The sequence below is a fragment of the Microtus ochrogaster genome, chromosome 7 (assembly GCF_000317375.1).
Source record: "Microtus ochrogaster isolate Prairie Vole_2 chromosome 7, MicOch1.0, whole genome shotgun sequence".
NCBI lineage: Eukaryota > Metazoa > Chordata > Mammalia > Rodentia > Cricetidae > Microtus > Microtus ochrogaster.
Genome location: NC_022014.1, coordinates 24,313,120 through 24,328,646, shown reverse-complemented (window position 1 = coordinate 24,328,646; position 15,527 = coordinate 24,313,120). Strand labels below are relative to the sequence as shown.

At 54.0% G+C, this 15,527-nt stretch overlaps 2 protein-coding genes across 4 annotated transcripts in view; one reads left to right on the top strand and one right to left on the bottom strand.

The window, feature by feature from the left end:
* Positions 1-4,272, top strand: part of Mnt (MAX network transcriptional repressor) — a 12,941-nt gene extending 8,669 nt beyond the window's left edge. For both annotated transcript variants that reach the window (XM_026780409.1, XM_005349566.3), the window contains 2 exons: positions 3,034-3,226; positions 3,417-4,272. In XM_026780409.1, the coding sequence (XP_026636210.1) occupies positions 3,034-3,226; positions 3,417-4,186 (963 nt within the window). In that variant the 3' untranslated portion in view covers positions 4,187-4,272. The remainder of the gene's footprint in view (positions 1-3,033; positions 3,227-3,416) is intronic.
* A 4,922-nt stretch (positions 4,273-9,194) lies between these two features.
* The window catches only part of Sgsm2 (small G protein signaling modulator 2), a 39,958-nt gene continuing 33,625 nt past the window's right edge, over positions 9,195-15,527 (bottom strand). For both annotated transcript variants that reach the window (XM_005349564.2, XM_005349565.2), the window contains 7 exons: positions 13,900-14,280; positions 13,505-13,629; positions 12,812-12,894; positions 12,552-12,661; positions 11,580-11,676; positions 10,899-11,066; positions 9,195-10,727 (listed from right to left, as the gene is read on the bottom strand). In XM_005349564.2, the coding sequence (XP_005349621.1) occupies positions 10,639-10,727; positions 10,899-11,066; positions 11,580-11,676; positions 12,552-12,661; positions 12,812-12,894; positions 13,505-13,629; positions 13,900-14,280 (1,053 nt within the window). In that variant the 3' untranslated portion in view covers positions 9,195-10,638. The remainder of the gene's footprint in view (positions 10,728-10,898; positions 11,067-11,579; positions 11,677-12,551; positions 12,662-12,811; positions 12,895-13,504; positions 13,630-13,899; positions 14,281-15,527) is intronic.

The following is a 15,527-nucleotide window of genomic DNA, read 5'->3' as shown; positions in this document are numbered from 1 at the left end:
AAAAAAAAAAAAAAAAAAGGAAAGTGTTGGGGAAAGGACATTGGCAGAGGCCTGCGTCATCCTGGGTGAACAAGGCAAAATGGAGGATAGGGTGGTTATTTGTTCAGCAGGAGCGAGGGAGAGACGTCCTTGGATGTAGCGATGGTGGGAGGGTGACTTGTCTTGCAGAGAGAGGCAAGAGTGAGCTAGGTGAGAGTCGAAAGTTGGTCCCGGGAAGAGCAGTGGCAGGGGCCTTAAGGACCTACGACTTCAGTAGTATGTCCAGAAGAGAAAGGCTGTAGGAAGGTCTGTCCTGATGCTACTTGCCCTTAATCTCAAGACTCTGGAGAGAGATGCAGGTGGATCCGAGTTCCAGATCAGCGAGGCTTGCATAGTAAACCCTGTCTAAGGGCAAGGGGAATATAAAGGGGTGTGGAGGTCCCAGGTGGTCTCTAAAGTTGCCTGGACGTAGTGAAGGATTTGGAGAAAGCCACAGTGGACAGAGACAAGAAGAATAGACATGTATCCAGATCGACACCTGAAATAAGTGGGTTTAGAACAAAGCCCTGCGAACAGAAAACTCTTGCTGAGAAGAGGACTTAATTGCTAGCACCGCAGAGCAGAAGCGAAGCAGTGTGGACTAACCTTTGATCCTTGGCAAGCTCCGCAGGGGTCTCCAGGCCTGTGGGCTTAACTGTGAAAGGGAGGGTGTTTGGCCCCTGATGCTTTATCTTCCTGAACCACAATAGAGCCTCCCTGCAAGCAGTGGATAGAGTTGGGGATGGCACTTCCAGCCAGCAGTCTCAGGGTTCAAGTGAGGACTGAGTCACCAAGGGCCTATGGTTGCTGTGACCTCCTCTGATGCCATATGCAGCCCTCAGTGACAGAACCAGGCGAGAGGACACGTAGGTGTCATGTGCGCTTGAGTGTTAGGGTAAAGACAAGGTCTTTCCTACTGTTTCTAGCAGAAATATGAGAAGCGGGTTAAATTGAAGTCGGGGTGGTAGAGAGGACACTGGGGTGTGTCAAGGCCAGCATGGCATGATCGTTTGAAGCATTTGCTCACGGCATCAGAAATGTCCAGAGATTGGGGCCACTGGAGGAGTGTGGGGAAGTGGGGTCTAGTGGTAAGGGGGTTGGATGCACTGTACCCGGTCAGGAGAAGCTGCTGAGCTGCTGCTAGACCGTGGAAACAGGAGAGTCTGCTGGGTTCCCTTTGACACAGGAAAGGTCAGGTAGAGGCTGACATCCTGAAAGGAGGGTAGCAGGCACACAGATCATTGTCGGCCATCCTCGTCCACCTGAGCGAGCACACTACTGGCTGCTGATAGGGTCGAGGATGGAAATGGACTGTAGAACAGCCCTGTAATCTCTCACTGACGGGACAGGGACCATGTGTGGTCCGGTGAGCCAGGGCTAATGAAGGCCCATCGGACAGACTCCTATCCAGTGTCAGAGCACAGTAGAGGCACTGGGACAGGCTGCAGTAGAAGGGGATGCTGACAAGGCCCTGGCCAGGAGAAGGCTAGTAGAGGAGCTTGGGCTCAGGTGTGATCTAGGAGTAGGACCAGGTGTCATCTGGTGAAAATGTCTCGAGGCTGAAGGAGCCAAGCAGGTCAGCTGGGGCCTACACTGTAGAAGCTGAGAAAAACCCTTATTAGCTCTTGCACTTGCTTGTTCACTGTAGCAGTGTGTCCCCTTCCCCTGCAGGCATCATCGAGAGACAGACTGGACCTCCCCCCTCCACTCACACCTGGAGGGCAGGAAATGTGGGTGGGGGGAATCCATCAGCACAGACAGGGTTCAGAGACAACCTCATGTGTGGAGTGCTCCTGGTCTCTGCACTTAGAGGTGATCCTGTGCTCTGGAAGTTAGATGTTCAGGAGCAAGTTGAGAAATGAACTCTGGAGTCAGCAAGGGTAGGAGTATCTTGTCTGCCTTGCCTGATGGACACTACAGGGTTGACAAATCTAGGCTGGGAGACAGAAGAAGTGGGCTAAAGTGTTGGTGTCTGGAGGTCATGGAGGCACTTTTTGGTAGGCAGCTGACAACTGGGATGTGAGCTGGCCTTTTGGAGTGGTTTGGAGCCTGTGCAAAGCGGTGAGGCTTTAGAGGGGACCCTGTGGGTAGACTCCTGTGTTCTGAGGGAGGCAGAAATAGTCTGTGATGAGGAAGGGCTGGTCTGGACCTTGTGGTGAAAGTCCCTAGGGGTGTACAATCAGACTTGGGGTGCTGTGGAGCTCCCTAAGATCCTTTGTTGTTGGCAGATGGGACACACCACAGGTGTATCAGGTTCAGTATCCTGTGGGGTCTGGGGGGTTGTGGGCAGGGTACTGCGTGGGGAGCAGTGTGAAGTGCAGGCTGGAGGAAGTGTAGTTGGTTAAGGTGCAGCTGCCTTCAGGGGGAGGAAAGGCCCCAGCGTCGTTGCCAAGCAGATAGAATAGCCTGCGGTAGAGACCGTGCTGTCTCTACCAGGTAGTCTAGCAGGTAACCCTCCCGGGATACAGGGAGCAAGGAGATGCTTGAGTGGTAGAAAGGAGTGCAGGTTCTTTGGGGGAACGGTGGCTTCAGGGAGTGAGGCGAGGCCAGGAGGGAGTGAGAGGGGTTGAGAGACTATGAAGCCGTCCCTGGGGACCCAGTCAGGGTAGTGTGGAGAAGCATCCCAGACTTGGATCAGTGCTAGCTTTTGATGGTGCCTGCTTAGGTACCCACAGTGACTCAGATGCTGGTTTGGGCGGAGTGATGGGGTAGGAGGCAGGGTGGCCTCTCAGCTTTGGTCACAGCAGATTGTGCAGTGGTTCTCAACCTGCAGGTCATGACCCATTTGGGGGGAGTCATATATATCAGCTATTTACATTAATCCATAACGGGAACAAAATTACAATTGTGAAGTAACAAAATAATTTTATGGCTGGGGGTCACCACAACACGAGGAACTATATTAAAGGGTCACAGCCTTAAGAAGGTTGAGAACCACTGGTTCAAAGGTTTTGAGGCCTATGGAATCTGTGGCTGCTGCTAAGGGCACCCTGCTGTCCCTTGCCCTGTCCCCAGTCCCTGAAGAGAAAGGAGAAAGAGTATGAGCATGAAATGGAGCGGCTGGCACGGGAGAAGATTGCCACGCAGCAGCGCCTGGCAGAGCTCAAGCATGAGCTGAGCCAGTGGATGGACGTCCTGGAGATTGACCGTGTGCTCCGGCAGACAGGCCAGCCTGAGGACGACCAGGCCTCCACCTCCACAGCCTCTGGTGAGCCTTGGCCCCTGTGCTGGTCCTCCCGCCCTCAAATGTTGTCCTTAGCTCCCGTGAGGGTCTTTCCTGCTAGAAAAGAGGCCATCTGTCCCAGCTCCATCATACTGACCTCCAAGGACACCTATGCCTCCAGCCCCTTGTTCCTTAAGCTCTTCTGACCTGCTCCCTGCCCTGTGTTCCCTGACAGAGGGCGAGGACAACATAGACGAGGAAATGGAGGAAGACCGGGCAGGCCTGGGCCCACCTAAGCTGAACCATCGTCCCCAGCCGGAGCTGCTGAAATCTACCCTGCCAGCCCCCAGCACCACCTCTGCGCCTCTGCCCACCCACCCGCATCCTCATCCTCACCCAGTGGCCCTGTCTCCTGCCCACCTCCCTGTGCAGCAGCAACCACCACCACAGCAAAAAACCCCTTTGCCGGCCCCTCCTCCCACACCAGCTACCCCGACCCAGACCCTAGTACCAGCTCCAGCACATCTTGTGGCCACTGCGGGGGGCGGCTCCACAGTTATCGCCCATACAGCCACCACCCACGCCTCAGTCATCCAGACTGTGAACCACGTTCTGCAGGGGCCGGGGGGCAAGCACATCGCCCACATTGCCCCCTCCGCCCCCAGCCCTGCTGTGCAGCTGGCACCTGCCACACCCCCCATTGGCCACATTACAGTGCACCCTGCCACCCTCAACCATGTGGCCCACCTTGGCTCCCAGCTGCCCTTGTACCCACAGCCTGTGGCGGTGAGCCAACCTGTGGCAGTGAGCCACATCGCCCATACCCTTTCGCACCAGCAAGTGAATGGCACAGCCGGGCTGGGGCCCCCAGCTACTGTCATGGCAAAGCCAGCTGTGGGGGCCCAGGTGGTGCACCACCCCCAGCTGGTGGGCCAAACAGTGCTCAACCCTGTGACTATGGTCACTATGCCCTCCTTTCCTGTCAGCACACTCAAGCTGGCTTGAGAATGAGGCCACTTTGGCCCCCAGTGGGGGCAGGGAAGGGGGACCTGACTGTCCCTCTCCCACCCACCAGCTCCACACATTCCAGCCAGGCCCGCCCCACCCACACCACCCCCAGGCCTCCTAGGGGAAGGGGGTGCAGAGACGCTGAGCCAGGGGGGGGGCCCTCCAGGGAGTTGGGTGCAGGCAGAAGCTGTCCTGCTGCACTGGGACTTGGTAGACGTGAGGACGCTTTGGTGGACATACTTGCCTGCCCAGCCCGGTGCCACTCCTGCCTCCCTACCTTGTCCACCCCGAAGTCTGCGCTGTGGCTCTGTTCTTTGGCTTCTTCCCTGGCCTGCCTTCCTGTGCTGTTGCTGCTATTCCTCTGTCGGGTGAGGTGGTCGAGCTTCCTGGCCTTGCCTCCCCTCCCCAGCCTCAGAGTCCTCTGGGACTTCTGTATGGAAATAAAGCCCCAGAAAGATGAGGAATGGGTGGTGAGGGGCCCAGCTCTGAATACAGGTGACAGATCCTAAGATCTGGAGTGAGGACAGGTGAATGCCTGGGCCTGGGGATCTAATCCACCTGTAGTCACTGTGATTGGTTACAGTAGAAACTGTTTAAAATGAGCATCAACCAACAATAAACAAAATGCAGGCTGGTGCCAAGTTTTCCACACCTGCCCCTGGGCTTTGACCTCTAAAGAGCAGGCTGAGCTTAGGGCTGGGGAGGTGGTGCTGGCAGTTCTGCCCCCACCCACTAGGCCTGGGAGGAACTCCGACCTTGGGCTTGTTACTCACTGGCCTAGTTCCTTGCTCTGTCCAGTGCTTCCCCAGGCCTCTGGTTTAGGTACTGCCTTCAGCTTAGGAAACATGGACCAGCAAGGGCTCCAGGAGCTAAGCCACTGCTGAGGTATCTGTGAGCTGAAATCCTGGGGCTTTTCCCATCTCCTCCTTTCAGTGGCAATTCTGAGGCCCCTTCCTGGTGGGTGATGCACTCCACTGTGGAAAGGGCCTTTGCTGGGCTAAGACAAGGCTCATCGGGACTGAGAAGAGTGAGCGTCCTGTGCTTAGGGATGCTGTCTCCTGCCTCTGCTTTTGCGGACCGCTTGGCTTTCCTTTTTAAGTGGATATTTATTATAAGTGGCCTTGTGTCAGACACTCAGTTACACGTGTGCACATTCAGCTCCCCACTGGACACTCACCAATGGCCTTTCAGTGTGGGGCAGGAAGCAAGTGTCCCCAGGTGTGAAGTTTGCACTGGGGCAAGCCAAGGGGCCAGGAGGGCTCAGGGTCCTTCAGAATACATTGTGAGCAAGGCACTGGGGCCAGTGGAGGTCTTGAATGCATTCTCCCTTGAAATAATGACTCCTCAGATGCTTCAAACTCACAGGTCCTTCTGGCCCTGGAAACCTCCCAGGGCACTCTATTATGTCGCCAGGGGTGGGGAACGGTGGCTAGGACCAGGTCTCTACCCCAGCACAGAAATCCCCACCCACAAGCTGGCCGTTTCCTGCAGCTGCAGCCACCTCTGCCCACACCCTGACTCTGGGGGCCACCTCCGCTCTGCTCTGTGGTGACAAAGCAGAGTCTGGTGCTGGCACAGTCAGGCCACTTGATGAGCGCGCCCCCACCCTTTTCCCCTTTTGTGTCTTGAGGCCAGTTCCAGAGTTCCCGCCATCGTGTTGGCCAGTAGGCCTGCACAGATACCTCATCACCCCCTCCCCCACCAGGGGTTCCTCCAGATCTAGTGCCGAATGACCATGTCCAGATTGGTGATGATGGCTGTTGTTGCTGTTGTTGTTTGTGACTGCTGTGTGCCCGAGTGGGCAGCCACCTCCCAGCCCTTTCGTGGGCATCTTCCCTTTGAGAGCTGTTAGGACCACATCTGTCCTCACCCTGTGGGACCGCCTGGCCCTTCCCTTCTTATCCCTTCCAGCCTGGGACACACACACATACACACCTTACCTCTCATGCGTGTTTGACCTGTGCTGTTTGGAGTGGCTCACTGCCTGGGATCTTTACCTCGGGGAGGAAGGAGGGGGAGGGAAGAGTGGTTCCCTGGGGGCCAAAGAAGGGCAGAGAATGCCTGGAGGGTAGTTGGGTCACCATAGTCTCTCTAGGAACAGCTGCTCCTCCCCCCAATCCCAGGGTCCCAGTCCCCAAAGAGGTGGCCCTTGTTTACAGTGAGGACTCGGTCACTGTGTCTCTGTTTCCTGAAATATGAATTGTAGCGACCCCAGACTGTAGAGATTTTTATGTGTTTGGGTACATCTGCTGTGTGGGAAAAAAAAAACAAACTACAAAACCCTAATTTTGTACATATTGTATTTTTACTATTGAACTGTATTCTAGTGGCTGTTCATGCTCCGAGACTTTAGGTATTGAGACATGAATACTATCCATGTAATAAGCACTTGCCTGGAATAAAATATAAACTGAAATAAATCTGCACTGAAACCTGAGATGGAGCTGCTAGCCTGCAGCATCTGGGTCATTTCATTCTGAGAGGCAGAGGCCTACAGGAACCGATTAGCTGGAAGCAACAAGGCTCTCCAAAGGATGAGGCAGGAGGATGAAGAAAGTTGGGTAATGGCCCTGGGTTACATAATTAAAACCCTGGTAATGGGGTTCCAGAGGTCGCTGGTCGGGTCTCTTAACACCCACGGCAGGTGGCTCACCACTGCCTGTAGCTCCAGTTCCAGAGGCTTTGACTCCCTCTTGTGGCCTCCATGGGCACCTGCGTGTATGTGACAGCATACATAAATGAGCAGGCGAATGTAAATAAAACATTTTAAACAGCTTGTTAAGGGTTGGAAAGATGGCTCAGTACTTAAGAGCACTGACTATTCTTTTGGAGGACCTAACTTTGAGTCCCAGCTCCCAAATGTAACTCCAATTCCAGAATATCTGATGCCATTTTCTGACTCATGTGAAGATGAGGTACACATGAGGTAGACATACATGCAGGTGAAACACACGTACACCCCTTAACAGGGTGGGTGTGGTGGAGTGGTGCATACCTCTGTAGGGACCAGAGGTGTGTACCAAAGGCAAGTGGACCTCCGAATTTGAACCCACTTGCTCTACAAAGTGAGTTTAGGCCTGCCAGGGCTACAGAGAGAGACCCTGTCTTAGAAAACCAAACAGAAACATCGGGGTGTTCTGCTCTTAACTCTGAGATGTTTGTTTTCTGAGACAGGGTTTCTCTGTGTAGTCTTGGCTGTCCTGGAACTCCCTCTGTAGACCAGGCTGGCCTCGAACTCACAAATAACCATCTGCCTCTGTCTCTCTAGTGCTGGGATTAACACTTAGTCCTTTTGAGCAAATTAGAAATGAAAAGTAAGCTGTCAAACAGTTGTATCTCCTTGGTTAGGAGTACAGTTCTGAGCTCTGTCAGTCACCTCAGCACCTCTGACCCAGCCTTTGGGAATAGGTAGCAGAGGCTATCCCCCAGGATCTGGGTACAGATAGTGAGGGGCTTGAGGGCTACCCCAACCACTTTGGGTTCTGATAATTTGTTCCACTCTATGAAGCTGGATGAGGCTGGAGGTCCAGGGCCAAGATCTTAGCTGGGCAGAGAAGACCCTGCAGCTCCATCTCTCCCCAGCTTAGCTTTAGACAAGACCGTCTTGGAAGCAAGTGGTGGGGAACAAGATCAAGGAGCCAGGCTCCATCTGACCCTCAGCCTCCTTTCTAGGAAAGTGTGTGTGTGTGGTTGTTACCCTCAGAATGAAAATGCTGGCCGAAAATGACCTAGATTCTTGTTTTCTGGAGGGCCAATGCTAAGACACGTCAGTTCCAATCTCCCACTGCCAGCCTCATCAGCCTGACTCATAAGGTGTGGGCGCTCTCTGCTGGTGGCGTGAGGAAGAGCTTTGTCCTGGCCAGCGGTGTAGCAGGTAAGGCTAGAGTTAGGGTTAACACTTGGAGAGTGCTCACTAGGTCTTGGTACTGTGCCTGGTAACTTGTGTACTGGGCACTGGGAACAGGATCAAGCCCTGCCCTAGGAAGATCACCTATGGGGCCGGATGTACAGGATGGGCAGCAAGCCACTCAATTACACATGCTCAGAGCTCCTGCTCTCTAAGGGTACTCGCCAAAGAGGCAGTTATGAAGCCCAAATGCACCAAAAGGCTGGCCTGACCCTCCAGAGACCCCTTTTGGCCAATCCCTGTAGTGTCTATATGGGGGCAGCTGACATTCTAGATGGAGCAGGGAGGGTGGGGTATAGAGGAGCCAGGTCACTCCCAGGTTGGTTTGCCAGACCTTTGGTGAAGGTGGTTGCAGAGGAAGAATTCAACTATCACCCAGGTATAGAAACTGCGAGGGAGGGAGGAGTTTCCCTAGAGGGCTTATCACGTCCCCTTGTTCAAGCTTCATGTGTCCCGATTTTCCCTGGCCAGCTTCGGCCATTAGCCTGTGCTGTCTTAACAGACGGGGCCAGATTGCGAGGGCTGTGGAAGAGACTCCTTAGCTTTTGAGAAGCTGCCAGTAGACCGCAGAGCTCAGAAAGCAGGACTGACAGGGAGCTAACTCTGGGGCGGGGCGGGGCAGGGCGGGGCAGGGCGGGGTGAGGGCTCTAACCAGGTCCTTTTCACGCCTTCACAGGAGCTATACCCTCTAGTCACCTGCCTGAGCCAGGCATCTCAGAGATGCGATCAGTGGGTAGCAAGGGGCTGTGAGAGCTGGCGGCTTGTGCCATTCCTCATTAGGTCTACTTGCCCTGCTAAGCTGGGTTAGGTGTGGGTAGGCTAGTGGGGACGGGGGAAGCCAAGGACATACTCCAACTACAGACTGGAGGCTCCATTGGTCAACCTAAGATAAGACCATGGTTCTGGGATAAGGTCTGTGGCATTCTGGGGAACTGACTTTCTAACTAGCCCATGCCACGAAGGCCCCTCTTTAGGAAAAAGTTTGGCTCTCTCACATCAGTCTTGCTTTTTTTGAAGCTCTTGGATCATGGCATGAACAGAACTATCCAACACATGACAATTCTATGTCCAGCTAGTACCACAAATAGCCATTAGGGCTTCAGGCATTGCCAAATACATTTTATTGGTCTATTATATAGAAGAGTATAGTTTCTGAGCAAAACAAAATCAACTGACCAACCAGATGAACAAACAAACAAAAAACAAAAACAAACCCTCAAACCCCATACACTCTGCCCTGCACAGAACCGGAGTCACTAAGGCAGGCACACATTGGCCACCATGCTTGGTGGAGGCCAAGGAATCATGAACAAGGGTAGGCTGGCCCCGCACAGGCCGTGCAGTGCAGGGGCTAGGGAGGGCATTGCCAGATGCAGAAGGCTTCTGGTCCTTCCTCATGTTTTCCAAATGCAGTAAGTCTGTGAACCTGGGTGACTTCTGGGCAGGAGCCAGGCAACTGTGGCCCCCAGGTCCCAGACAGAGCTTGCATGTGCTCGGGTGGTGGGGATGACAAAAAGCAGCATGCCTAGGCCTTGGGTCAAGGGGTGTGCCTTTGGTGACACCCCTGCAAACTCCTCCAAGGGCCTTCTGGGTTTCCAGGCCTCTCAGCACCCCGAGAAGCATGTGGAAAGTCGAGCTGGCCTTGCTTCTCACCAGGGATGAGCTGAGAATACCCAGGCAATCCCCCCCTCCCTCAGCCCCAGGAACTCAGATGTCTGGAACAGGTAACAGGTACCCTGAAGCTCAGAGGCTTGGCCTTGGAAGGAGGTTGTGACAGGATTGCTTTTTCACAGAATCCCCCTGGGATCCCTCTGGAGAGCAGGCAACACCCACCGCCCTCCATGCCATACAGCGAGCAAATGTGCTACTTCTGCGCAGTCCTGGGGATTTCCAGTGCACAAAGAGGGCAGGGTGAGGAGTGGCACTGTATAGACATGAGTGGGGAGAGCTCATGGGGCTACTCTGGTGGCCAGAGACTATGGCAGTGCTGCTGAGGTGGGCTGCCCCCGGAGTCTCAGGAGAGTGTGAAAGACAGCCCAGTCTCCTGACCCCGGGACACATGCCTGAATAGGCGGCCAGTTGAGACCACAAAAGGTCTTAGGAGAGATATGGCACAGAGCTCCTTGCCCCATGCAACTCCTGCTAGATGAGGCTCAGTCCACTGTAGACCCCACTAACCTTACAGAGCCCCAGGTTGACTGGAAGAGGCATAGGAAACAGTCCAAACTGAGGCTTCGGGTGGCAGTGGGGCTATTCTGTGGTTTGAGAGGGAAACAAGAGTAGTGGTCCCCTAAGGCGGTCACTCTCCCTGAGGCCAACCCTTCCCACCCAGTCATGACCTGCAGGCATTCTGACTCTCACTTGCCCTGTAGGGCCAGCACTGCCCATACTCACATCCCAGGCTCATAGTCACTTTGTTAGGTTACACAGCTGAGTGGGCAGGGTTGGCAGGGGTGGGGTAGGGGATGTGGGGTGAGGCAGTCTGGGCTATGATGACCTCGGCCTCTCCCTGCCGGAGCTCAGGGGCCTCTGGCTGCAGCTCTCACTTGTTGTCTATGAGCATCTGCACCTTGTGGACGAGGTCCCGGGCAATTCGCAGGATCTCCTGGGCGTCATGGCGTTCAGCCCGCTCTGGGGGTAACATGGGTAATTGTAGGGAGTTTCTACCTGCTATGCTCTTGACATCTGCCTACGGGGAAGGAACCCTGGAATTCCTGAAAACCCTCAACTCTGCCCAGTCCGGAACTTTGCCCCTATCCCTGCTGGGGGTAAGGGAGCCGGAATGGCTGGATCAGCTCATACCATTGAAGAACTTGATGATGTCGGTGAAGTCCATGTTGTTGTCACGTATAATCTCTCTGTAGGCCTCCACCAGGGCCAGGGCGATGAACAGGACAAAGTGCTCCGACGAGATGTGCCTGGCGGCCCAGATCACTTCCCACACTGCAAACACGTCCTCGTACAGCAGCTCTGGGGACGGGAAAGAGCTGGCACGGGCCAGATTCTCCACTGCACACAGCCTGGCTCGCCCGGCTCCAGAGCGGCAGGCAGTTCTATTCCCTACCCCAGACCAAGACCCTGTCCCTTTCCTTGGCTATTTCTGCAGACTGTGTGTGGCACTCTCCCCACTTTTAGTGCTCAGAGAAGCTGAAGTTTGAACGAGGTTCGAGACCATCACCTGTGACAAAGCAAGCACTGCCTGTCCTGTGGAGACCATGTAAGAACCATGGGTCCAGACAACCTTAGCAGAACTCAAGCTGGGCAGGGGCAGGACATAACAGTAAGCAGTGAAGTTAGAATGCCACTAATGGAGGGGAAGGGGGCTCTCCTGCTGCCTGACCTCAGTCCTATGGCTTTTTTTTTTTTTTTTTTTTAAGGTCTTGATATGAAGCTGACACTGGCCTTGAACTCCTGATAACTCTCCTGTTGCAGGTCTGGGGTACTGGGATTATACCATGATACCCAGACCCACCCGCTTCTCACCTCTTTTAAAATCCAGCAGGAACCAGCGGTAACAAAAGTAGAAGTGGGTATAGTCTCCGTTTTGATGCATGAGCTCAAATAGCTCCGAGTCCAAGATCTCATGGTGGAGAAGAAGAGACACTGAGCTGAGCTGGTTCTCTGCCACCCTCCCACTGCCAGTGCTCTTGATTGCTGAGCCATTTCTCCAGCCCCAACTAATTAATTCAGCGTTTGTATATATGTGCCTACATGCGTGCATATGCACATGTGAGCACACTGTTGTGTGCTGACCCAGGGACAGCCTCAGGTGTCTTCCACTGGTGCTACCCGCCTATCTCTGCTACTCTTTGGATACAAGGTCTGTCACTGGCCTGGAACTCGAGCAGGCTAAGTTGTCTGGCCAGAGATGCCCAGGGATCTGTCTTCCCCTTCCCACACTAGGGTCATAAGCTACTGTGTGGCTTTAAAAGCAAAACTACTGGAGTCAAACTCAGCTCCTAATGCAATTCTCCAGCCCTGCTGACTTACTTTATTTTTGTTTGAGATAGGTTCTCAGTCTGTGCCTAGGCTCACCTTGAATTCACAGCAATCCTGATCTTGCCTTAGGCTCCCAAGTGGGGTTTCAGGCATGAATTATGATGCTCAGCTACTTTCATTAATACATACATGTGTGTGTGTTTGTGTGAATTAATTTAATTTTCAGACATCTCATGTAGTCAAGGCTGGCCTCAATTGCTGTGTAGTCAAGCTGGCCTTGACCTCCCTGTCTCCACATGCCAAGTGCTGGGCACATGCCATGTGCTGGGTAACAATGTTTTTTAAAATGAAGGAAATCCAGCTATGGCTGGTGGTACATGCTAATAATCCCAGAACTCAAAGAAGCAGAAGCAGGAGGATTGGTGAAATAAAGCCCCTGTAAAGGACGTCCCTAGCCTTCCTGAAGCTGACCTGAAGTCTAGCCACGCCCAGCCCTCAGGCAGCTGCATCACTCACCTGGATGAGGGAACGCATGTTGGCAAAGTGGGTGTCCATGGCACCTCCATTGGGGAAGTTTTGGCTCATCCTCTTCATGAGGTGGCTAAAGCAGCTGTAGGCCAGCTGGTCTGTGAAGAGATGGGAATGAGGCCCCTGAGACACCAGAACAGACTGGCTAACACCCCCACACCTTCTCGACCTGGTCATCATCCCCCTTCTCCCATCTTGTCACTCTGAACCCAGTTTCACTTGGGGAAGCCTCACACCCCATCGCTTACCGTCATCGAGGATGACCAGGAGAGGCGCCAGGAGGTCACACATGCCCTGCACGTAGCCCACATCCAGATGCTCCCACACGTAGCTGAAATGCCAGGTGTGAACACTATGGCCGTGCCCTTCTCTTTCCACAACCCTGAAACACTTCCTGAGGTTCTACCCTGTGAGGCAGTGGGAACTACCAATGGCCCCTGTCCCCAAGGCACTTTAGGAAGGGACTTGGCGAGGGAAACAAAGGCCACCACAGTTTGGTATGAAGGACAGGTAGTGAAAACAGGTGTCTGAAAGACCCTTGCGATAGGGTGGGGTGTGGGGTGCTGCAGAACAGTGCTCTAGACAGACAGAGGATGCAGTGGGGTGTGGGGTGCTGCAGACAGACAGGATGCAGTGGGGTGCTGCAGACAGACAGAGGATGCAGTGGGGTGTGGGGTGCTGCAGACAGACAGGATGCAGTGGGGTGCTGCAGACAGACAGAGGATGCAGTGGGGTGTGGGGTGCTGCAGACAGACAGAGGATGCAGTGGGTGCTGAAGGACAGCTCTAGACAGAGGGTGCAGTGGGGTAGGTGGGTATCATGGGGGCAGTGCTGCAGGGACAGTGCTCCAGAGGATGCAGGGAGACCTGATACAATACAATAGGTGAAACCATGGCCCGGCCCGGGTCCTCGCATCTCCCACAGCCTGCCCCCAGTGGCACCTGCACATGATGTCTCTGAGCCTCTCGAGGTTGGGGGTCGTGAAGTACCAGTAGTTTCGGTCACATCTCTGCACATCCTTGTCTATGCGGTGCAGATTTAAGGCCATGGTGTCCAGTAATTCTATCTGGAAAAGTGGGTGTCCCTCAGAGGTGAGGCTAGCCAGCCCCTCCAAGGTTGGGGCAGGAGGTGGTGCCCAAAGAAAACCCAGCCAACAAGGACCCCAGAGCTCTGAGAACAGAGGCCTCTTGGTGATGCTTGGAGAGCCCTTTCGGGAGAGCCACACCACCCACCCTCCCCTTGCAGTCAGTCCCCAGATTTAGCATGTCAGGATTCCCTAAAACTGTCAGGATCTGCCGACAGTTGTGTGAGGGAGCATCAGGGAGCATCCACGTACAGTATAGGCCGCAGTACACACAGCTGCGAGCTCCTCCCCTGCTTCAAGCTCACTGGCAGATGCAAGCTGCTCCTGGCCAGGATCATGGGGCTCAGAAGTGTGGGCTGCAGTAGCTGGTTGTTCGGAGGAGCCTTCTTCCCCACCGCAGTCCTCTTCAAAGCCCACACTCTGTGCCTCGTCTAGGCTGGACTGGATGCCTGAGGCCACAGAGTAGTTGCGGGAAGAAGGCAGCCCGGAGTCTGGGGAGTCAAACTCCACAGATTGCTGTTCCGCAGCAGCCATGCTGGGAGTCCCAGCTGCTGGTTCCAGCTCGGGCTTTGGTCTGGAATCTTCGGGGTCCTGGGGTCCTGGGGGCTCTAGATCATCCACAGAGATGAACACCTGGTGGAATAAGCAGATGGCGGTTCCATCCAACACTCCAGGGTCTTCCCGGATCAGAACAGAGCTGGGAAGGAGAATCTTCTTCATACTCCCTCCTCCTACCCCCACCTCCCAACACTATCCACCCTGGGCACCAAACCTGCTTCTATCCACCCAACCAAAAGAAGAAACGAGAAACAAGGCTTTGGGCAAAAAAGAAGACAGGTTGTGCCTGTGGCAGGTATTCCACAGCCTCCAGGAACTGCTATAGGAAGGGAGCAGAGTCCTCTGTGAAGTGTTTTTCGAGACAGGGTTTCTCTGTGTGGCCCTGGCTGTCCTGGAACTAGCTCTGTAGGCGGAGCTGATCTTGAACTCACAGAGATCCGCCTGCCTCTGCCTCCAGAGTACTGGGATTAAAGGGGTGCACCACCATCCATGTTTTTTTTTTCCAAAAGATTCATTTTTTTTCATTATGTGTCTGTATGTTGGTTTTTGCACCTGAGTTTAGGCACTCACTGAGGCCAGAGACACTAGGAACCCAACTCAGGTTCCAAAAGCAATGTGTCCCCAACCCTGCAGTATGTGATCTTAGGGAGCTGTCTCCAGCCCCTAGGTCCCAACTCTTGATAGCAGGCTTGAGCTTATTGTCATTCTACAAAGACCTGAAGTCACAAAGTCACAGAAAGCTCCGGAGAGCTGCCCTAGGGTCTTGACGTGGCTGCTAGGACTTGCGGGGGAGGGGAAGAAGCAGCTGTAGGTTTTAGGAAAAGCAAGTTCTTTATTCTTGGTACTGAACGGTGAGCAGATGAGACAAGAAACTTCTGTAGCAATACCAAGTCAGTCATGCCAGTCTTTCCGGTGCAGATGGAAGAGGAAACAATTCCCTGGTGGCCGGAGGCCCATCCGAGGAAAACAATACCCTCCGAGCTGCCTTTGTCTTGTCTTTTCTAATTGCACAGTGGAGTCAGAGGGATGCTGAATGTTTTCACTCTGGGTAAGAGACCTGGAACACTGGGTAAAGTCATACTTGTGAGACGCGGTAGCCCCACCAGCACCCTCTCCAAAGCCACACTCTGTGATCACAGCACCACGATAGGCTTGGTGTTAGGTTTATGTACTTGTTATTACTGTGTGTGTATGGTGCGGGTGGGGCTGCATGTTATTACTGTGTGTGGTGAGTGTGAAGGTGGGGCTGCATGTTATTACTGTGTGTGTGGTGAGTGTGGAGGTGGGGCTGCATGTTATTACTGTGTGTGTGGTGAGTGTGG